At 37.6% G+C, this 17,621-nt stretch overlaps 1 protein-coding gene across 5 annotated transcripts in view; it reads right to left on the reverse strand.

The window, feature by feature from the left end:
* The window catches only part of TDRD3 (tudor domain containing 3), a 104,379-nt gene that overhangs the window by 50,223 nt on the left and 36,535 nt on the right, over positions 1-17,621 (reverse strand). For 4 of the 5 annotated variants that reach the window (NM_001030822.2, NM_001397209.1, XM_046941377.1 and 1 more), the window contains exons 2-5: positions 15,671-15,755; positions 14,288-14,353; positions 3,211-3,371; positions 141-282 (exon numbers count right to left, since the gene is read on the reverse strand). In NM_001030822.2, coding sequence (NP_001025993.2) covers positions 141-282; positions 3,211-3,371; positions 14,288-14,353; positions 15,671-15,755 — 454 coding nt within the window. The remainder of the gene's footprint in view (positions 1-140; positions 283-3,210; positions 3,372-14,287; positions 14,354-15,670; positions 15,756-17,621) is intronic. The other variant, XM_046941378.1, reaches the window with a different exon arrangement.

The following is a 17,621-nucleotide window of genomic DNA, read 5'->3' on the forward strand; positions in this document are numbered from 1 at the left end:
GGCTTAATTCCTTCAAATATTTGGACAGTTAAGTCTAAATTATTGTAACAGAAAAGTTCACAGCCAACATGTTATGCTTTACGACATTAAATGTAATTTGAATTCTGTAAAACAAAGCATTTCCAGTGGTGTTACCTCACCCTTTGCAATTCCCACTTTTCTATAAGATGCTCCACTTCACCTCCAAGAACTGCAGTGTTACTATCATCCAACAGCAAGAATCCATTTCTTACTTCAATAATTCCGGAAAGTTTAATTTTTGTTCCAGGTGGAGTGTTCAAGCTAGAAGCAGAAACAAAACCAAGTATTTCAAAAATGTTATTTAATATTCTGCCATCAAAAGCATAGAAAACTATACTCCCATTATACTTTCAGCATTGTCATATTCCATAATAAATGATTAGTATCAAAAACCTTCACAATAATCCCTTCAGTACGCACAGCAGTTTTCAATAGCTTTTCTGGAACACTTCCCATTCATTGTACAAAGATGCCATATTGCAAATTACATTCTAACAGAGATGAATGTTTGCAAATTATCTGTTTGGTTAAAATGCAATTTAACAGTACCAAATTAAGGATGTGATTTGCCTAGCCTAACAAAAGATGTCTCAAAGTCAGATGTCTAAGTATAAGTTCCTCATTCTAGTACTCATTTACAGTCAAACAAAAGAGGATTTCTAGATGCTTAATCAACACATTTGTTTTAGACACTTAACTTAGGAGAAAACAAAAAGTAGTCAGAAAAGATGCCTTCTATACACTACTAACAGCAGACTGTTCCAGAATAAATATAGACTATGCACCTTGCGGTGCTTCTTCTCTCATTATTCTTTGATTTAAAATCAGACAGATGTTCTCCATGGACAGCTCCCACGAGTAGGTACCTATCTTCTTTTCGTTTGAATCTACCCTATAAGAACAACAGCAGATGCATAGAAGAATCATTCACTTCCGTCTCCTAATTGAAAGATATGACAAGCAGCAAAATCTGGAAACAATGATTTTTATTGCAAGACACAAAAGAGGACAGAGTCAATTATAACTTTCCAAATAAGAGACAATAACCTCTTCAAGATATCATAAAGATATCATCGCAATCACAGAACAATGCCGCACATTAAGAACACTCAAAGTAGAGTAAGCCAATTTTAGTTCTAGTGACTTCAACCTTAGCGATATTAATGGATTTTTTCTTTTGTTCTGATAGAAGCAAAGAAAATAAAAAATACAGGAAAAGTAATGGAAAAGCTTATAACAGTACTACACAAAGTGATGAGCTGTGATGTTTTGGAGGTCTTATCTAAAAGCTTTCAGATTAGGTCTTCGACTGGCTGTTTATGTATCATTTGATCTAGAATCTACTTACACAGGAGTGTTTGCCTTCCTTTTCTGCTCTTTTTACATAGATATTGGAATGGGATATTCTAAGTTATGATTGCTCAAGCTAAAATTGAAGTATTAAGTGCTTGGCTTTTAAAACAGCATTACTCTAAACAGCAAGCTGGCTCTTAATCAGAAGGAGCAGTTTAACAATAAAGGAGACATTTAAAAACAAAGCATAAAAGGTCCATCCAGCAGAAAAAGACAGAGGAAGATGTTCTTAAGCCAAACTAATCAGGAATTAAGAGTAAAATAGATCATAACTTCAGAGAGTACACACTGGAAATCGTTTTCAACATCTTAATGACCAAACATCAAGAAATTCCCATACTCAGTTCTCTTGTGTTTCATTTTTTAACTAAGAACAATGGGAAAAAAAAAAAAAAAAAACACCCTTACAAAAGTAGTCTAAGTTAAAATCTTGGTCAGGGAAAAGTGTTACTAGCTGCATGAAGTTAGGTGCAACAATCCTGTGATACGCTCATTACCAAGTCAGACAAAATATCTGCTAAAAATGGAAATTTGGCTCAGGTTTGTACACACCAAAACTTCTTGCCTTGCTAAGTCTGACACAGCAGACAGCTGCAGAAATTCACTTTCTTGCACTATGTATTTCAGCATAAATAGTATTGTAATTCCACGTTCACATATTACATTGCCATGGTTTTGTAATTTTGCTACTGGTATTCCACATCACAACATCATGTACAGCATGGGTACTTAAAGAGTTAATACTCCAGTTCCATGGACTGACAACCTTCTAGATACTTGCTTCTCAAAAGAGAAGAACTACTACATATCCCAGAAGACCTCACAGTCAGAGAAGGAAGATATGTCACAGAAGTCACGGGATCTGGCTCTTTTGGCTCTCTCTGGCAGCCAGGCAGAGGGGTTGGTGTGCTTCCAAGCTGTGCGCCTTCATTCAAGTAGGACTTTCAGTTTCGGAAACTTTCTCTCTCTTATTTCATTTGATTTATTACCCTTACTTTCAATTAGATTGTATTATATTGTGTTATCTTGCATTCCGATATCATAATTAGTAAAATAAGTTTTCCTCCTTAGATCGTTGCTGCTGCTCCGTTCTTTTTCCCTCTCTGAGCCCAGCTCCCATTCCCCTATCCCTTTCCCTTTTTCCTTCCCATTTTTGGGAGCCAGGGTGCCCATGGGCCTACTGCCCCCCTATGACAGGCATAGATTTATCTAAATTGATCTAGATAACTCCATGACATACATTTAAGGTTCTCTTGTACATAAAAAAGTCTGAGAAGGAAATAGAAATAAACCAGAAACTATGACTGCCTGAAGTATTCATTAGTTTCACGCATCTCCACTAGATTTTGTTGTAAAGGAGTTAATTTAGCTTGATATTTCTTTACTCTGGAGGTTACTTGTCATTATAGAGTTTTAGATACCTGGGTAGAGCTGGAGAAACAAATCAGTATCTCAGAAAAAAGCTGAGGTGCACAGAAGTGAATGAGGTGTTTTTTTGGTTCGGTTTTACTTATTTAACACATAGAGATAGAACTCTACTGATGTAGTGCAACTTAACCTTAGACTTTCTTTCATTGGGGTTTCAAATGCAACAGACACAGCAAAACGTGCAAGTTTTCTGTTAACGCAGAGGACAGATAGCAGAACTACATTAATTTTTAAATTAGAAGAAAACAGTAAAGAAAAAGATCAAGAGAGACAGACAATATAATCAAATTAAATCTTTCGCAGTCCCGTTTTTCTGACAAGAAACATTTTTTCCACATATATTTCTAATTCCATTATTTTTAGGGCATTTAAGTATGAAAGCAAAACTTTGAAAATAAAGTTGCTCACCTTATTTTTGACATGCTATTGTATTCTATTGCTGTGCAGCTTGTATGTCCATCGGTCATCTGTAAACGTAACATTCTGGGTGCTGCCTGAGATTCTTCATTATCCTTTGGTGCAGAAACATTGCGTATTTTCTGTATTTGCAGAACACATGGCCCTTCCAGCTAATATCCAAAACAGAAAAGACAAAAATGTTAACACCATGAAGCAAACGCACTACAATATCAAGCCATACTAACAGATGCCCCCAGGCAAACTGAAGTGCAATTTTATCAGACAGTCACTTACAATACCTATCACTCATACTGTATGTTGTAAAACACGACAAAAATGGCTTTTTCTGAGAAACAGCTGTAATGTTTCATACATCTCTGCAATGCTAACTATGGAAAAGAACTTAATTAAACACTTATGGGGGGGGGGGGGAAGAAGGGACAGAAAATAAATAAAATAGCAAAACAGAACAACAACAGTAAACAAATATTGTCTCTTCTAAATACTACAGAGTCCAGGTAAGATCTTACATGATGTACCACCAGTTTTCATAGACAAAGTGTTCTAAATTAAAAAACAACCGGCTTTGAAGACTTACTGCAATAGGACTATATTTCAAGTAAACACCAACTAGGGACACTTGATAACCTCAAGGGACATGAGAGATTCTTGGTTACGTGAAAATGCAGTATATACTTCTATATATGACATAACTTACGTAACCAACAAAGAAAGGAAATAAAAAACTTTCTCCCATTTGGGTTACAGCTGAGTAAATAGTTACAATGTTTTTTTTCTATTTCTTCACTTTGTAAGGAAGTAGGGTCCACTCTGATTCCTCTGAGAAATAAAACTGTTGCTCTAGCACCCAAGACAGAGCAGAAAAGATGAAAAGTGCACATTTCCTCTATTTCTTCCCTTTAAGAAAGAGAACACACACACACACACACACACACAAAATTGTAGCAGTGACGGCAGAAAAAAAGAGTTAGAAGACAGGAACTTTATATAGGATACAAAGACGAGAAAAGAAAGCTACATTGAAATATTGTTAAAGCATGAAATCATATGAACAGGAAAATTTTACATCTGGATGCTCGCTTTTGTTTTTTCACAACTGTTTGATAGACTCCTTAGAAATCTGCAGTGCAAAGAAATGAAGGCTAGGCTAACTATGAATATATATGCAAATAAATTCAGGTTTTCTTATCTACTGTGTCAGGCACGCATTACACTAAAACACAGCTGCACAATTGTTGAGCTTAGACAATGGTGTCTGCTTCTTTAACAAAGAAAATCATATTATTGCAAAAAAACAGGTGCAAAAGAAGAATAGAAGCATGTAGTTTTCTTGAATACATCCTATGTTAACGACAGAACTATTTTCCATGGACTTTATCCAGATTATAGAGCTTCCCCATTTCCCAGTCTCAATTCAGCTCAGTTGATATTTCAACTCTCATATAACCTTATGAGACCATATAATGATGGCAGAAAACAAAGCTAACCTTCCTGCAGAACAAGTAACACCATCACAAGACTGTAGGTGAATCCAGAATAATAGAATGGCTTGGGCTGGGCTGCAAGGAAGCTGAAGCATCAGCTACTACCAATCCCTCTGTGGGCAGGGTTGACAGTCATTAAGTAGCGTATTAGATCAGGTTGCCCAGGGCCTCATCCAGCCCAGCCCTGAACACCTCCAGGAAGGAATATCCCACAACTTCTACGCACAGCCTGTTCCAGCACCTCAGAACCCTCTCAGTGAAATATTTACACCTGACATCTAATCTAGACCTCCCCTCTTTCAGTTTAAAACCATTCCCCCTTGTTCTATCACTATCTACCCATGTGAAACACTTATCTACCTTCTTCTTATAAGCTCTCTTTAATTGGGAGACCATAATGACATCTCCCCCCAGAGCCTTTTCTCCTTCAGGCTGAACAAACCCAGCTCCCTCAACCTGTCTTCGTAGGATAGGTACTCCAGCCTTCTGATCATCAACTTATGCCAGGTCACCTTGTAGACTACTTTAAAGAATTATCATTACTCACCCTGTAAAAATCACTTTAACTTGACTAAGTTAAAATTACAAAGAAAGGCTATTTAATATTTAAACTTCCAAGTAGCTGGGTCTTGCTGAGTGTGCTAAAGAGTCTCACCAAACCCAATAACAGCTAGATTCTGAAGGTACCATTTCTACCTTCATCAACCCAGCGCTAAAAGCTCCCTAGATCACTCTGCTGTGCTATATCACAGCTCCTTCAAGCCACAGGTTCTCTCTTCTCTCTAGCACATCTCTTAAATTCTAATGCAGAGATGAAAAATATGCAATTTTCATAAAATAATCTTCTAAAATTCCAAAGAAACAGCAAACTAAACTGTACTACCTAGAACATAAGAATGAAGGCATCACCCAAAATAATATGGGATTGAATACAAGAAAACATTCACTTTGAAAGCATTTACTGTCTGGACAAGTGACAACATGCATATTAAGAGTAGAATGCTGTGAAACACAGTTCAGATGTTCTTGTATTAAAGTCAAAAGAAATAAGTATAAAAATAAATACACTGCATTTTTAATTCCAGACCGCTAGTTGTATAAACAGCTTTCAACGACTAAATCTAAAGGATGTAAGTCAAGAGTACAAAACATAAGTAAAATAAGCTGGGGAATGAGGTCTGGCTTTAGCCATTACTAATCCCATTATGAATAATCTGCTTAGCTTTTCAAGATGAGAAGTAGAATAATAGCATCTTACACAAAAATATAGTATTGTACTATATAATACTATTATAATATTCATACTATATGTTTTATATTTATTTATGTGCCATGGTTTTATGATTTTTTTGGTTACTGGGATTCCACATCATAACACCATGTAGTGCACTGGGAGTTAAGGTGTTAATGCTCCAGTTCCACGCACCTGTCTAGAAGGCAAGAACTACATACACCAGGGGGTTTTGTGGTCAGAGAGGAGATAGAACCTCTGGCAAAGTCACCTGATGTACCTTCTCTTCATAGAATCATAGAATCACCAAGGTTGGAAAAGAACCACAGGATCATCCAGTGCAGACCATGGGTGGATGGCAGTAACTCTCACTAAACCATGTCCCTCAACACAACATCCAAACGTTCCATGAACACCTCCAGGGTCGGTGACTGCACCACCTCCCTGGGCAGCCCATTCCAGTGCCTGAACACTCTTTCAGAGAAGTAGTACTTCTTAACATCCAGCCTGAACCTCCCCTGACACAGCTTAAAGCCATTCCCTCTAGTCCAATCACTAGTCACCCGAGAGAAGAGGCCAACCCCCAGCTCACTACAACCTCCCTTCAGGTAGTTATAGAGAGCAACAAGGTCTCCCCTCAGCCTCCTCTTCTCTAGACTGAACAATCCCAGCTCCTTCTGCCACTCCTCGTAAGGCCTGTGCTTCAGAACCCTCACCAGCCTTGTTACCCTTCTTTGAACACGCTCCAGGGCCTCGATGTCTTTCTTGCAGTGAGGGGCCCAAAACTGGACACAGTACTTGAGGTGCAGCCTCACCAGTGCTGAGTTACAGGGGATAATTACTTCCCTGTTCCTGCTGGCAATACTCTTTCTGATACAAGCCAGGATGCCATTGGCCTTCTTGGCCACCTAAGTACCCTGCTGGCTCATGTGCAGTCGAGCATCAATCAATACCCCCAGGTCCATTTCCTCTACACAGTCGTCCAGCCACTCTGTCCCGTGCCTGTACTGTTGCAAGAGAACTTTTGAAATGAGTCCCATTATCTGACTCAATTCTTTCTGGAGTGCCATGTCACTGTAGGACTTGTTTATCCAGACCTAATATGGTGTTTCAGGTGGTAGCATGGGGTACTGCATATGTTTCAAGCCAGCCAGTGGTTGCCTCCACCACAGTAAGCACGTAACACTTACCATTGCGAGATCAAGGCAAGGTGATATAATCAACCTGTCACACCTCCTCATATTTATACTTTTGCCATCGCCCTTCGCCTCAGAGAGATTTCATCCTCTTGGCTTGTTTAATTGTGGCGCATGTGTCATGTGCATGTGTCACAGTCATGTGCAGTCAAGCATCAATCAATACCCCCAGGTCCATTTCCTCTACACAGTCTTTCAGCCACTCTGCCCCAAGCCTGTAGCGTTGCCTGGGGTTGTTGTGGCCAAAGTGCAGGACCCAGCATTTGGTCTTGTTGAATCCCATCCCATTGGCTTCAGCCCAGCTATCCAGCCTGTCCAGACGCCTCTGTAGGGCCTCGCTACTGTCAGGTAGATCAACACTTCCAGCCACCTTGGTGTCATCTGCAAACTTACAAGAGTGCACTCCATACCCTCATCCAGGTCATGAACAAAGATATTAAACAGGACAGGCCCCAGCACCGACCACTGGGGAACACCACTCGTGACCGGTCGCCATCTTGATTTAACTCCATTCTCCACCACTCTCTGGGCCCGACCCTCCAGCCAGTTCCTTACCCAGCCAAGAGTGTACCTGCCGAAGCCACGGACTGCCAGTTTCTGCAGAAAAATACTACTTTCTCTCAGCTCTCGTCCTGACCACACACATCGTCTCAGCACTATTGTAAAGCCTACAGCTTTCAGATACTCTTTCTCTCATTACATTTGATTTATTAGCTTCAATTCTAATTATATTGTATTATAGTGTGTTATCTTGCATTCCAATGCCATATTTAGTAAATTAGTTTGTTTCTCCTCAGATTGTTGCCACTGTTTTTAATTATTTTGCGGTCCCCGGTTTCCCTTTTCCAGAGGCACGGATTCTGCGAAATCCCTCTGTCATGGAACTGGGCCGAACCAGCCCATAAACCGTTGACATTATGTGAAAACTATTAGTTAAGACAGAACAGGCGAACTTGAAACAGGAGAAATAGACAAAGAAACATCTGGAAGTTGAGATTTAATCAATTTGAAAGTGAACTGAATTGCAGAAATAAGGCATGTACATTAACACAAGTGATAATGAATTTCAAGAGTAAGCTACTGTTTTCTACAACAGATTGTATTACAATCAAGTACTGGTAATCCAGAATGCGCAAAGATGACAGGATCCCTTTTCTTGGCAGTGGTGAGTTCTTTTGTTTGTTTTGGGTTGTCTTTTTACTCTATTTCAGTGCATTGCCGTTCTCGTTGATATTACTGACTAACCTCAGTAATGTCTTTTTTTTTTTTCCATTCTATTAAGACCTTAAGCAAAATATTTGTCAAAATCACACTCAGAAGTAAACTTCAGTCCACCTTGCAATACCTTCATCATTGTGTATTTATTTATTTAGAGAGCCCTTTATCAAGAAAACCATGATTAGACAAAGCCTAGATTTCCTCAGCTTATATTCCACAGACATGTGGTACAAAACATCAGCACACACCACTCCTTCCTATTTATCCACAAAGCCCAGCAATGCTAATTCGAGAACATACGTGACTCTTATGCAGAGAAACAAACAGAGTAAGCAAATATCCACAGTGATAAAATGTACTCTAGTATTGTAATTAAGTTGTGTCCAGGAAGACTTTTCACTCCTATACAATTAGTTGAGAAGTTTCTTCAACATAACTAAGCATAAGGACCTTACATAATGTTATGGGGGAAAAAATAAAAATAAAAATCTACACACTGACTAAAGGGAGCTACTTCATCAATAGCTGGAAACACTGTGTAGAACAAACCAATAACATTTCCAGCAAATCCTTGAAGTAAGTATTTAATACCACTTGTCTTTGAAAAATGCTTACACTGGCCACAGGGCCAGTTAAAATACTAATGCACACAAATAGCATGAAAGTAATGGCTTGATCCCTTAGAAAAAAAGAGATGTTCTAGATCAAAATAGGATAACAGAACATCCAGTAGCATACTGACTTGCCAAAGTACTGTGATTGTAGTAGAATATAATCTTTTAATCAATCAGTCCCTTCTGATCCTGAAGTTATAGGGGTAACATTTAAAACAATGCCCAATAACTACCTAATGATTTATAGCAATGTAGCAACTAGATAGCATTCTACTGTTTTCAAGACACTGTTTTCCTAGAAGCATTGCTTTGACACACTCAACATGATCTGAAAACAAAAACTCAACCTTTTAGAAAGGTCTAACCGATTACGGGTAGCACTATATACTTTTTCTTCAAGAATATGAGTGGAAACGTGACTCTTCAAAGCTCCTGAAACAGGCATTAGGAAAGTTTGAGGACAAGAGCTTATCTAAAGCTGACAAACAGCTCTAAAATGAGTATTACTCTGTTTTAGCCAACAGCATTACTGTATGCTCTGATAGAACTAAACCTTGTCAAAATCATTCCCATTGGAAAAAAAAAATCAGGGTAAAGAATACGTATAATAATTCTTACATACACAACTTCAAATAGCAGAACGTCTGATATAGCACTGGGCAGTAAATGCAAGCATCTCAATACTGGAACTTAATGGAGATCAGTTGTAACTGAAATAACATAAAATCCTATCATACCTTAACAGTAAAAAAGGCTGCAGGAAACCAACAGACATCCACAGAGATGGCAGAAGGCAACTATTCACTGTTAGTTATACTGATGTACTGACAGACCAAGAAGCATATGAGCAACTTCAAAGAATAATTAGCATAGGTGGCAAGTTATGTTTTAACTGCTTACCATCAACTTATCAGTACTCAGGATTTCACTGATCAGAGAAATGCTTTATTTCTAAATGCTTGAGGAAATAATGCTTAAATTGTAATGGAACACATATACTCAAAAGAAAATGAAGTAAATGTAGCATCATTGCTAAATTACATGTTCTAACTTCTTATAACGCCTCCTTGCATCTTTATTCTACTTAAAATACTTCACAAATATTCACGGTATATAGTCATTTAGATGGAAATGAATGTTCAGCTTTTTTAAATCCTATGCAAATATGGCCATCTTGTGGTTAGTGCCGGTATATAGATTTTTTTAAAGCTATACAGAACAGATGCAAATGAGTGATAAAAGATTTTTAAGTATTAATGACAATCACCTATGATAGTCAAGTATCCATATATTTTCTAAGAATATTTGGCTATTACATTTATACTACAAAATAAATTTACTTTCCATGCAAGATGGAAAATAGATAGTACATTCTTGAGATACAGATACATAATGCTGATAGAAGGTTTGGATCAGAGGAACAACTATAGCATGTAATTTCTGTTCCCTTCTGAAGCATTTCTGAACCACAAATGACTACTTTCTAACAACAGATTATATAAATAAGTCGCTCCTGTCCCAATCAAGCCACCACTGTACTAGATGGTCATGACATAGTTGCCATTACTAAAACCTGGTAGGATGACTTCCACGATTGGAGTGTGGCTATCAACAACTACAAGCTGTTCAGAAGGGACAGGTGAGAAAGGAGGGGGGAAGGCATTGCCCTCTACATCAAGGAAGGAACAGAGTGTGAAGAGCTGTCCCTGAAGAATGTCCATGAGAAGTCGAAAGCCTATGGGTGAGAGTTAGTGAATGAGGCAACGAAGGAAGCCCTGTGGTTGCTGTCTACTACAGGCCTCCTGGTCAAGTCTGGTCTCTGTTGATAAAGCCTTCTTCCTCCAGCTACAGGAGGCACCTCAACTGAAGGCTCTCATCCTGCAGAGGGACTTCAACCCCAGATATCCGCTGGAAAAATATCAAGGTGAGCTGTAAGCAATGCAGAAGGCTCCTGAAATGCTTTGAGGGTAACTTCTTGAGCCAATAGACAGACTCACCAGGGGGGATACAATGCTGGACCTGTTGTTCATCAACACAGATGAACTATTATAAAGTTGTTGTTGTTGTTTTCCTTCTGTTGGTAATCAATTAAATGGCACTGGTTTCTTGGAGCTTGGTTTCACGTTTCGCCATAATAATAATAATAATAATAATAAACTTTAGTATGACTGATGTTTTTATTACAGGGGGAAAACCTCTGTTTTCAACAGCACAGTGATAAATAAGATCACAGCTTGAATTCAGGTTCTCAATTTCCTAATATTTACAAGAAATAAAAATGAAGACAATTTAGAACTTTAACCACCTTTGTAAGCTCTAATGTACTTTTTCCATGTTCTGATTTGGTTCATATTTCTATTATGTTTTATGAAGAACTGGTTAGCTGTCAAGCAGGATATACTCAAACCCCATGAAACTGTACAACCCTACCTTGATAAAATCAGATTAGCTTAGTACTACATGAAAAATAGAACAGCAAAGGTGAGCACACTGAAACACAAAGTACACACACACAAAAAAAAAAAGGCCAGTGGACTGTTTCAAGCAAGTTATTCCATTCAAAATTTTGAATTTTGAAAATTTTGTCAGTGTTGCCTATAAACTGTTACAATTTTCAGAATAACAAAACTGAAGACACTCAAGAGAATCCACAGCAACACACTGAAGAACACATATTGAAGGAGAGCAGTACATTCAAGAGATCCTTGGAAACTACATTAGAATCCAGTTTTCGTATTTTCACTAGGTCACAGTTCATTTCTTCAGTGTACAGTTCTACGAACTATAACAATACTTTTGCATGTAAACAGGCAGAAGATTTCTCCTGTGAAAGGTTGACTGCTGTCTCACAGATATCTCAAAGCACTAACAACCATAGCCTTCACACGTAATCCTTGGTTTTTGTGTTTGTGGAGACAATTGGCAAAAATTGTAACCTCCCTAGTTTCAGCTGAGAAACAAGAAACATTTTAAAGACTGGGCAGATTCTGATATATAATCAGTTCTGAGTAAATTAATGACAGTTTCACCTTCAGCTGCCCACCTGAACAATGTAACAACAGAAGTACAGAAAATATCCTCTCTGAAGGAAATCAGAAAGTTACTAGACATATTCTCAACTGAGGAATGAAAACAGAACTGCCATGACTAAAGAAACTCTGTAGAACTGAAACAAAGCTCTTAAAGAAAAAAAAAAGCAACAACACTATTATTAACTTACTTTGAACTGAAACCATGTTTCAGAAACAAAACTAAGGAAGGTAAGCATTATCACATACCCAACATAAATATTTTGAGAATTACATTTATCACAGAATGGCTTGGGTTGGAAAGGACCTTAGAGATCATCTAGTTCTAACTGCCCAACTGTGGACAGTGCTCCCATCCACTAGATCAGGCTGTCCAGAACCTCATCCAACCTGACTTTGAACACCTCCAAGGATGAGGCATCCGCAACTTCTCTGGGCAGCCTGTTCCAGTGCCTCACCACCCTTTAAAGTAAAGTAAAGAACTTCCACCTCACATCTAATCTAAATTTGCCTTCTCTTAATTTAAAACTGTCCGTTCCCACCCCCCCGCCTTGCCCTATCATTACACTTGTTGGATAAAGAGAACATCCTGAAAAGTCTTCTATGTCCATTTTGGTACCGGAAGTGCACACAGTATCAAGTTTCCCTGGAACCTTCTCTTTTCTCCAGGCTGAACAACTCAACTCCCCCAGCCTGTCTTTATAGGAGAGGTGCTCCACCCATCTGATCATACTCTTGAATCTCATCTGGATTCCAACAGCTCCATGGCCTTCTTGTGCTAGAGGCCCCAGCACTGAAAACAGTACTGTAGGTAAGAGTCTCATGAGTGGAGCAGAGGGGGAGAATCACTTCCCTCAACCTGTTGGCCATGCTTGCAATCATGTTGGCCATGATTGCAATGCAGGATATACTTCGCCCACTGGGCTGTCAATGCACACTGATGGATCGTGCTAAGCTTCTTCATCCACTAACAACCTCAAATGCTTATCTTCAGGGTTGCTCACTATCTATTCTCTGCCCAGTCTGCACTTGTTCTTGGGATCGCTCCAGCCCAGGTGCAAGAACTTGCATTTGGCCTTTTTGAAGTACTTAAGTAAATGCATTAAGAATTTGTCAGTATTAAATAATCTAACATGCAAAAATCAGTAAAACTCAAGCAACTGATAAATAAACAGTGCAAAAACACGTAGTCCAACACAATAAGAAATAATATCATTAATAAATTTTTTCCTAGTAAGTTACTTTAATAATGAGTCTCATGCACAGACTGCTGTCTGACTGAACACTATCATCTATCCCGCTATATGGTATCTTTCAAGTGAGTTTTTCATAGTTGACAATGATGTTCTCTCGTTGTTACAGAAGCTTAAGTTACATCAGTCACTGCTCTATTCAGACAATAGTATCATCGGAAAAAATAAATCTGGACAGATCTTAACAGCCTCACTCATCAAGCTTGTTTTCTTAAAATAAGTGTGCTTTGATTTACTGCTATACTCAATTTCAACAGCAATTAAATCTGTTTCTCAAGAAATTTCACATCATCAATATAGGGCATAAGTATTTGGAAGGTAGGAATAATTATTTGAACGGAGAATTGCCACTACCTTTAAAAGAAAATTCCTTGATTTATCCAATCTGCTAACTGAATTTTAGGAAGAACACAGAAAGAGCACACCAGTGAGGTCAAAACTTAAACCTAACATTAAACCTAATATTACCTAAACGTACAATATAAGTCAAAAATCTGGAACATTAAAGTTTAGAAAACAAAAATACTATTTAGATTACAAACCACTGTAGCATCTGACATGGATTATCCATACAGACTATTGGATACACAACAACAACAAAGTTTACAGCCTTAATCACGTATATCAGTGGATAATTCAAGGCAGTATCAACATACATCATTATGTCTCATAATCACACAGCTACTCTGCTTTATGCCTAACATGCGTTGTTCTCACAGGAGTGAACAAGAAAAAAAAAAAGAACAAGTCACTTTTTGTACTAACTCAAGATCCAACAGGTTAAACTGCTTCTGAGCAATAAAGGAAGCTGCTATTATCAGTCACATTTGTTTAAGCACTTCAAAATCTAGAAATAAAGATGACTCCTCTCTTTATATAGTCTAGTGGGCAAACTAATATGTTAAAATATGTTAAAGTGTTTATCCTCAAGTATTGGTTTCATTTGTACATGAAATAATGCCAAAAAGAGACTAATTCAGCACAGATGACTGTCATCACAAAGAAATCACAACAAGAGAAGTGAAGTTAACATCATCTACCTTTTCCACCTTTCCACCATTGATGTCACTGGGGAGGAATTTCTTGCCAATCGTTCTTAAATCTGTCTGAAATTAATAGAGAAGACAACAGAATATAAATCTAAAATATCCTGTTTCAAAGAAAACAATCATAAAACAAGAAAAAGAAGGGCATTTCTTCTATAATGCCAACAATAAGGACACTCTACAGATACTCAGAGTGAATACCGTAAAAGAGAGCACAGATGTTCAAATTACTTTCTATTGCACAATATAGCTGCAGAGTGACAAGAAAGTACATTTGGTTTTCAGTCTGAGCCCACCCAAGGAAACCAATCTGTCACTTGCCTGTTATTTACCTCTGAACAGCACACAAACTCCTTTGAACTGTCCCTGCAATAATCTGTATCCATACAGAATTTGACAAGTCTCCAGAAAGATGCTTTGCAACCACAGCAACAAAGAAGGAGACAGAACTTTTACAAATCCTTTGCAAGATCTTATACAAAATAAAAGCATTTGAAGAACTGAAGGCATGCTTACGTTTATTTCATTCCTATTCAAGCAATTCACAAAAAAAAAAAAAAAAAAAATCAGTTGGCTTCTTGGTTTCTTTTGACTTTTAACAGGCAAGGAGAGGTGTGAATTTTTAGGAAGCGGAATCTAAACTCACTTCATCCTGCCTTTCAAAACACAATGGTATTCCCTATTTATTGAACAGGTAACATAATCTCCTGGGCATTTAAACAACAACTGGCTTAATGACAAAAATACTGACAATCCATTAAGATTGGCTTTGGGTAATTGCATTACGTTTGTGGTTTATCTTGATTATCAGAGAAGCTAGAAATACAACACACATATTTGTTTATTTCCTTGTTGACAAAAATAATTACTAAATCAAGATATCTACAGTAATTCAAGCAACTGCTTGTAGTTACATAAGGAAGTACACATTGTAGAAAACTCAATGTTTGCTTGAATAGGATTTAAAGAATAGTGTACCCAGAAGTCAATTTAAGTAAGGGTGTTTTACTCATCCTAGCAAGCTCATATTTTGCACCATAATTTCATACCCACATCCATACACAGCACTTCTGATTTCATTATAAGTACTGCTTATACTTCAACTTTAGATTTACATTTCCTAAACACAGAAATATCTTCCTATTGCAAATTATGCTCATTTTTTCTCCCCACCAGGCTTTACGTTGGAATAGGTGTCACTTCCAAATGAAATTAAGAAATAATTCATATGTGCTGGGAAGTAGGAAGCTGCTCTGTCTTTTATGTAAATCACATATACAACAGTGTATTTAATTAGAGTCATAGACCTCCACCTGAGCCATTAGATATATTGTTTTCAGTGTGATGTCAGAAAAAAAGTTCACAATCGTAACTTACATTAAGTGCAACTAGGATAATGTCATTCGTATTGACTTTTTCAGACGAATTTATGCAAGTTTCGATTCCTTCATCCGAAAGATACCTGTTAAGGAAAAAAAAAACGAGACATATTAGACTATCACATGATGTATGTAATCAGTGAATATCCATTCTGTATGCAAAGATATTTTTTTGTTTGTATTTTTTATGTTATGAAGCATAGGAAGAAAAAAAAACACAAATAACCACATCAGTTTCTAAAAAGAGCAAGACGATCCACTCAAATGCTTCAATGAGGGGCAATATTATATTGTCATCCTACAAACTTTCCTCTTGCTTGCCCATGCTACAAAATAACTTGTGAAAGTGGATTTGTATCACCATGTATCCCGAGAGTCAAATGTGGCGAACAACTTCAGAAATAGAACATCTTTGGAAACAACATTTGAGATCCTCCCAGTCGCTGTCCAGGATCACCGCCTCCCTGCCAACATTCTGTAAGCATGCAATAAACTTGTTCACCTGACAATTAAAGAAGATAATCCATTGAAAGGATGTGCATAATCAATTTTAAAGGGCTGACACATTCTCATGTTCAAAAACACTTGGGGAGAATGTAATTTTTATTTGAGTAGTTAGAAACTGTGACATTTGTTACTCAGTTTGTCTCCTATTTCTCACTCCAAGCCTCAGTTTTCATTCCCATGTAGATGGCAATGTGCTTTATCTGCACAGTTCTGCCTTTTCTTTAAAAACATCAACAGTAATCATTACACTGATAATTGCCAGATATTGAATCTAAAACACAGAACTTGCCCAAATAACATTCCTGTACTAATTACCTAACAAGAAACCACTATTCCTCAAAGAATTAATAACCATTAAAAAAAAAAAAAAAAAGATAATGATTAAAGTATTCCAGAGCACTTAAAGAAATATTTCAAGAAAATAATTCCCAAATGTAAAATAAAATCATATAAAGATTTGAAGAAAGCAGACTCGATATACCTGCTTAATTTTATCTCAGCGAACATGAACATTGCCCTGACAGTGCTGCCAGACTAATTAATGATCCCAGTTGTGCTCTAACCCAGACACTTGATAGCAGTGTAGCTGTTCAAGTCAGACACTGACATTTAGCAAATCCTAAGGGATCAGAACTCAAAAAAAAAAAAAAAAAGTTTATAATATGAAAGAAACAATCTTATTTTTTCATGCAGAGTATACACACTAGAGAATAAGGTGGCAGGATTTTTGAGTCTGCATAGGAATGCATATTTCTCAGCTGAGTGCCTCTGAGCTTGGGTATCACCACCTGTGAAGATTCAAGTGGTAATTCCCACTTGGAATTCTCAGACAGACTCGTTAGCTGAAATAGGAATGTAAAGTAGAACAGAATTCACACTCACTACCAGAGGAAATGAAAACAGGTATGTCCTACAGGCAGCACTACACACCTGGGGCCTCAGCTGTGGTTTAATTACACCAATAGGGTTTCCATAAAGAGAAGTGTAATAAAATCTGCAAGTCTACCTCCTGTAATCTTTAGTACAGAGTTGTGGATCAGTCGTATCAGGAGTGGGTGGAATACAAACCCCACAAGTCTGAAATTCAGACAAGTTGTGGAAACATTCCTCCTCTTGTGCAAATTAAGTAATTCTTCAGTTCTGCTGAAACTAGCAGAACTGCAATTCCATTATGAGCTACACAGTGTAGTATTGAGATGCAAGCACTAACATTTATCAGCAGGAAAAAAAAAATATTTTTAGAGAGTGAGTAAACAACAATCTGATCCAGAATTAAATTTCCCCTAGATAGGATAAAATCGATTACTTCTGCTACCGTAAAACTCACTGCTGAGTCATGTTCCCATTTCTCGCTTAAAAGTGAAGGCTGAAACACAGCTGATAAAATTTCATAGTTTCGTTTGTCTCACTACTTCACAGAATCATAGAATGGCCTGGGTTCA

The sequence above is a fragment of the Gallus gallus genome, chromosome 1 (genome assembly GCF_016699485.2).
Source record: "Gallus gallus isolate bGalGal1 chromosome 1, bGalGal1.mat.broiler.GRCg7b, whole genome shotgun sequence".
In the NCBI taxonomy this organism is placed as follows: domain Eukaryota; kingdom Metazoa; phylum Chordata; class Aves; order Galliformes; family Phasianidae; genus Gallus; species Gallus gallus.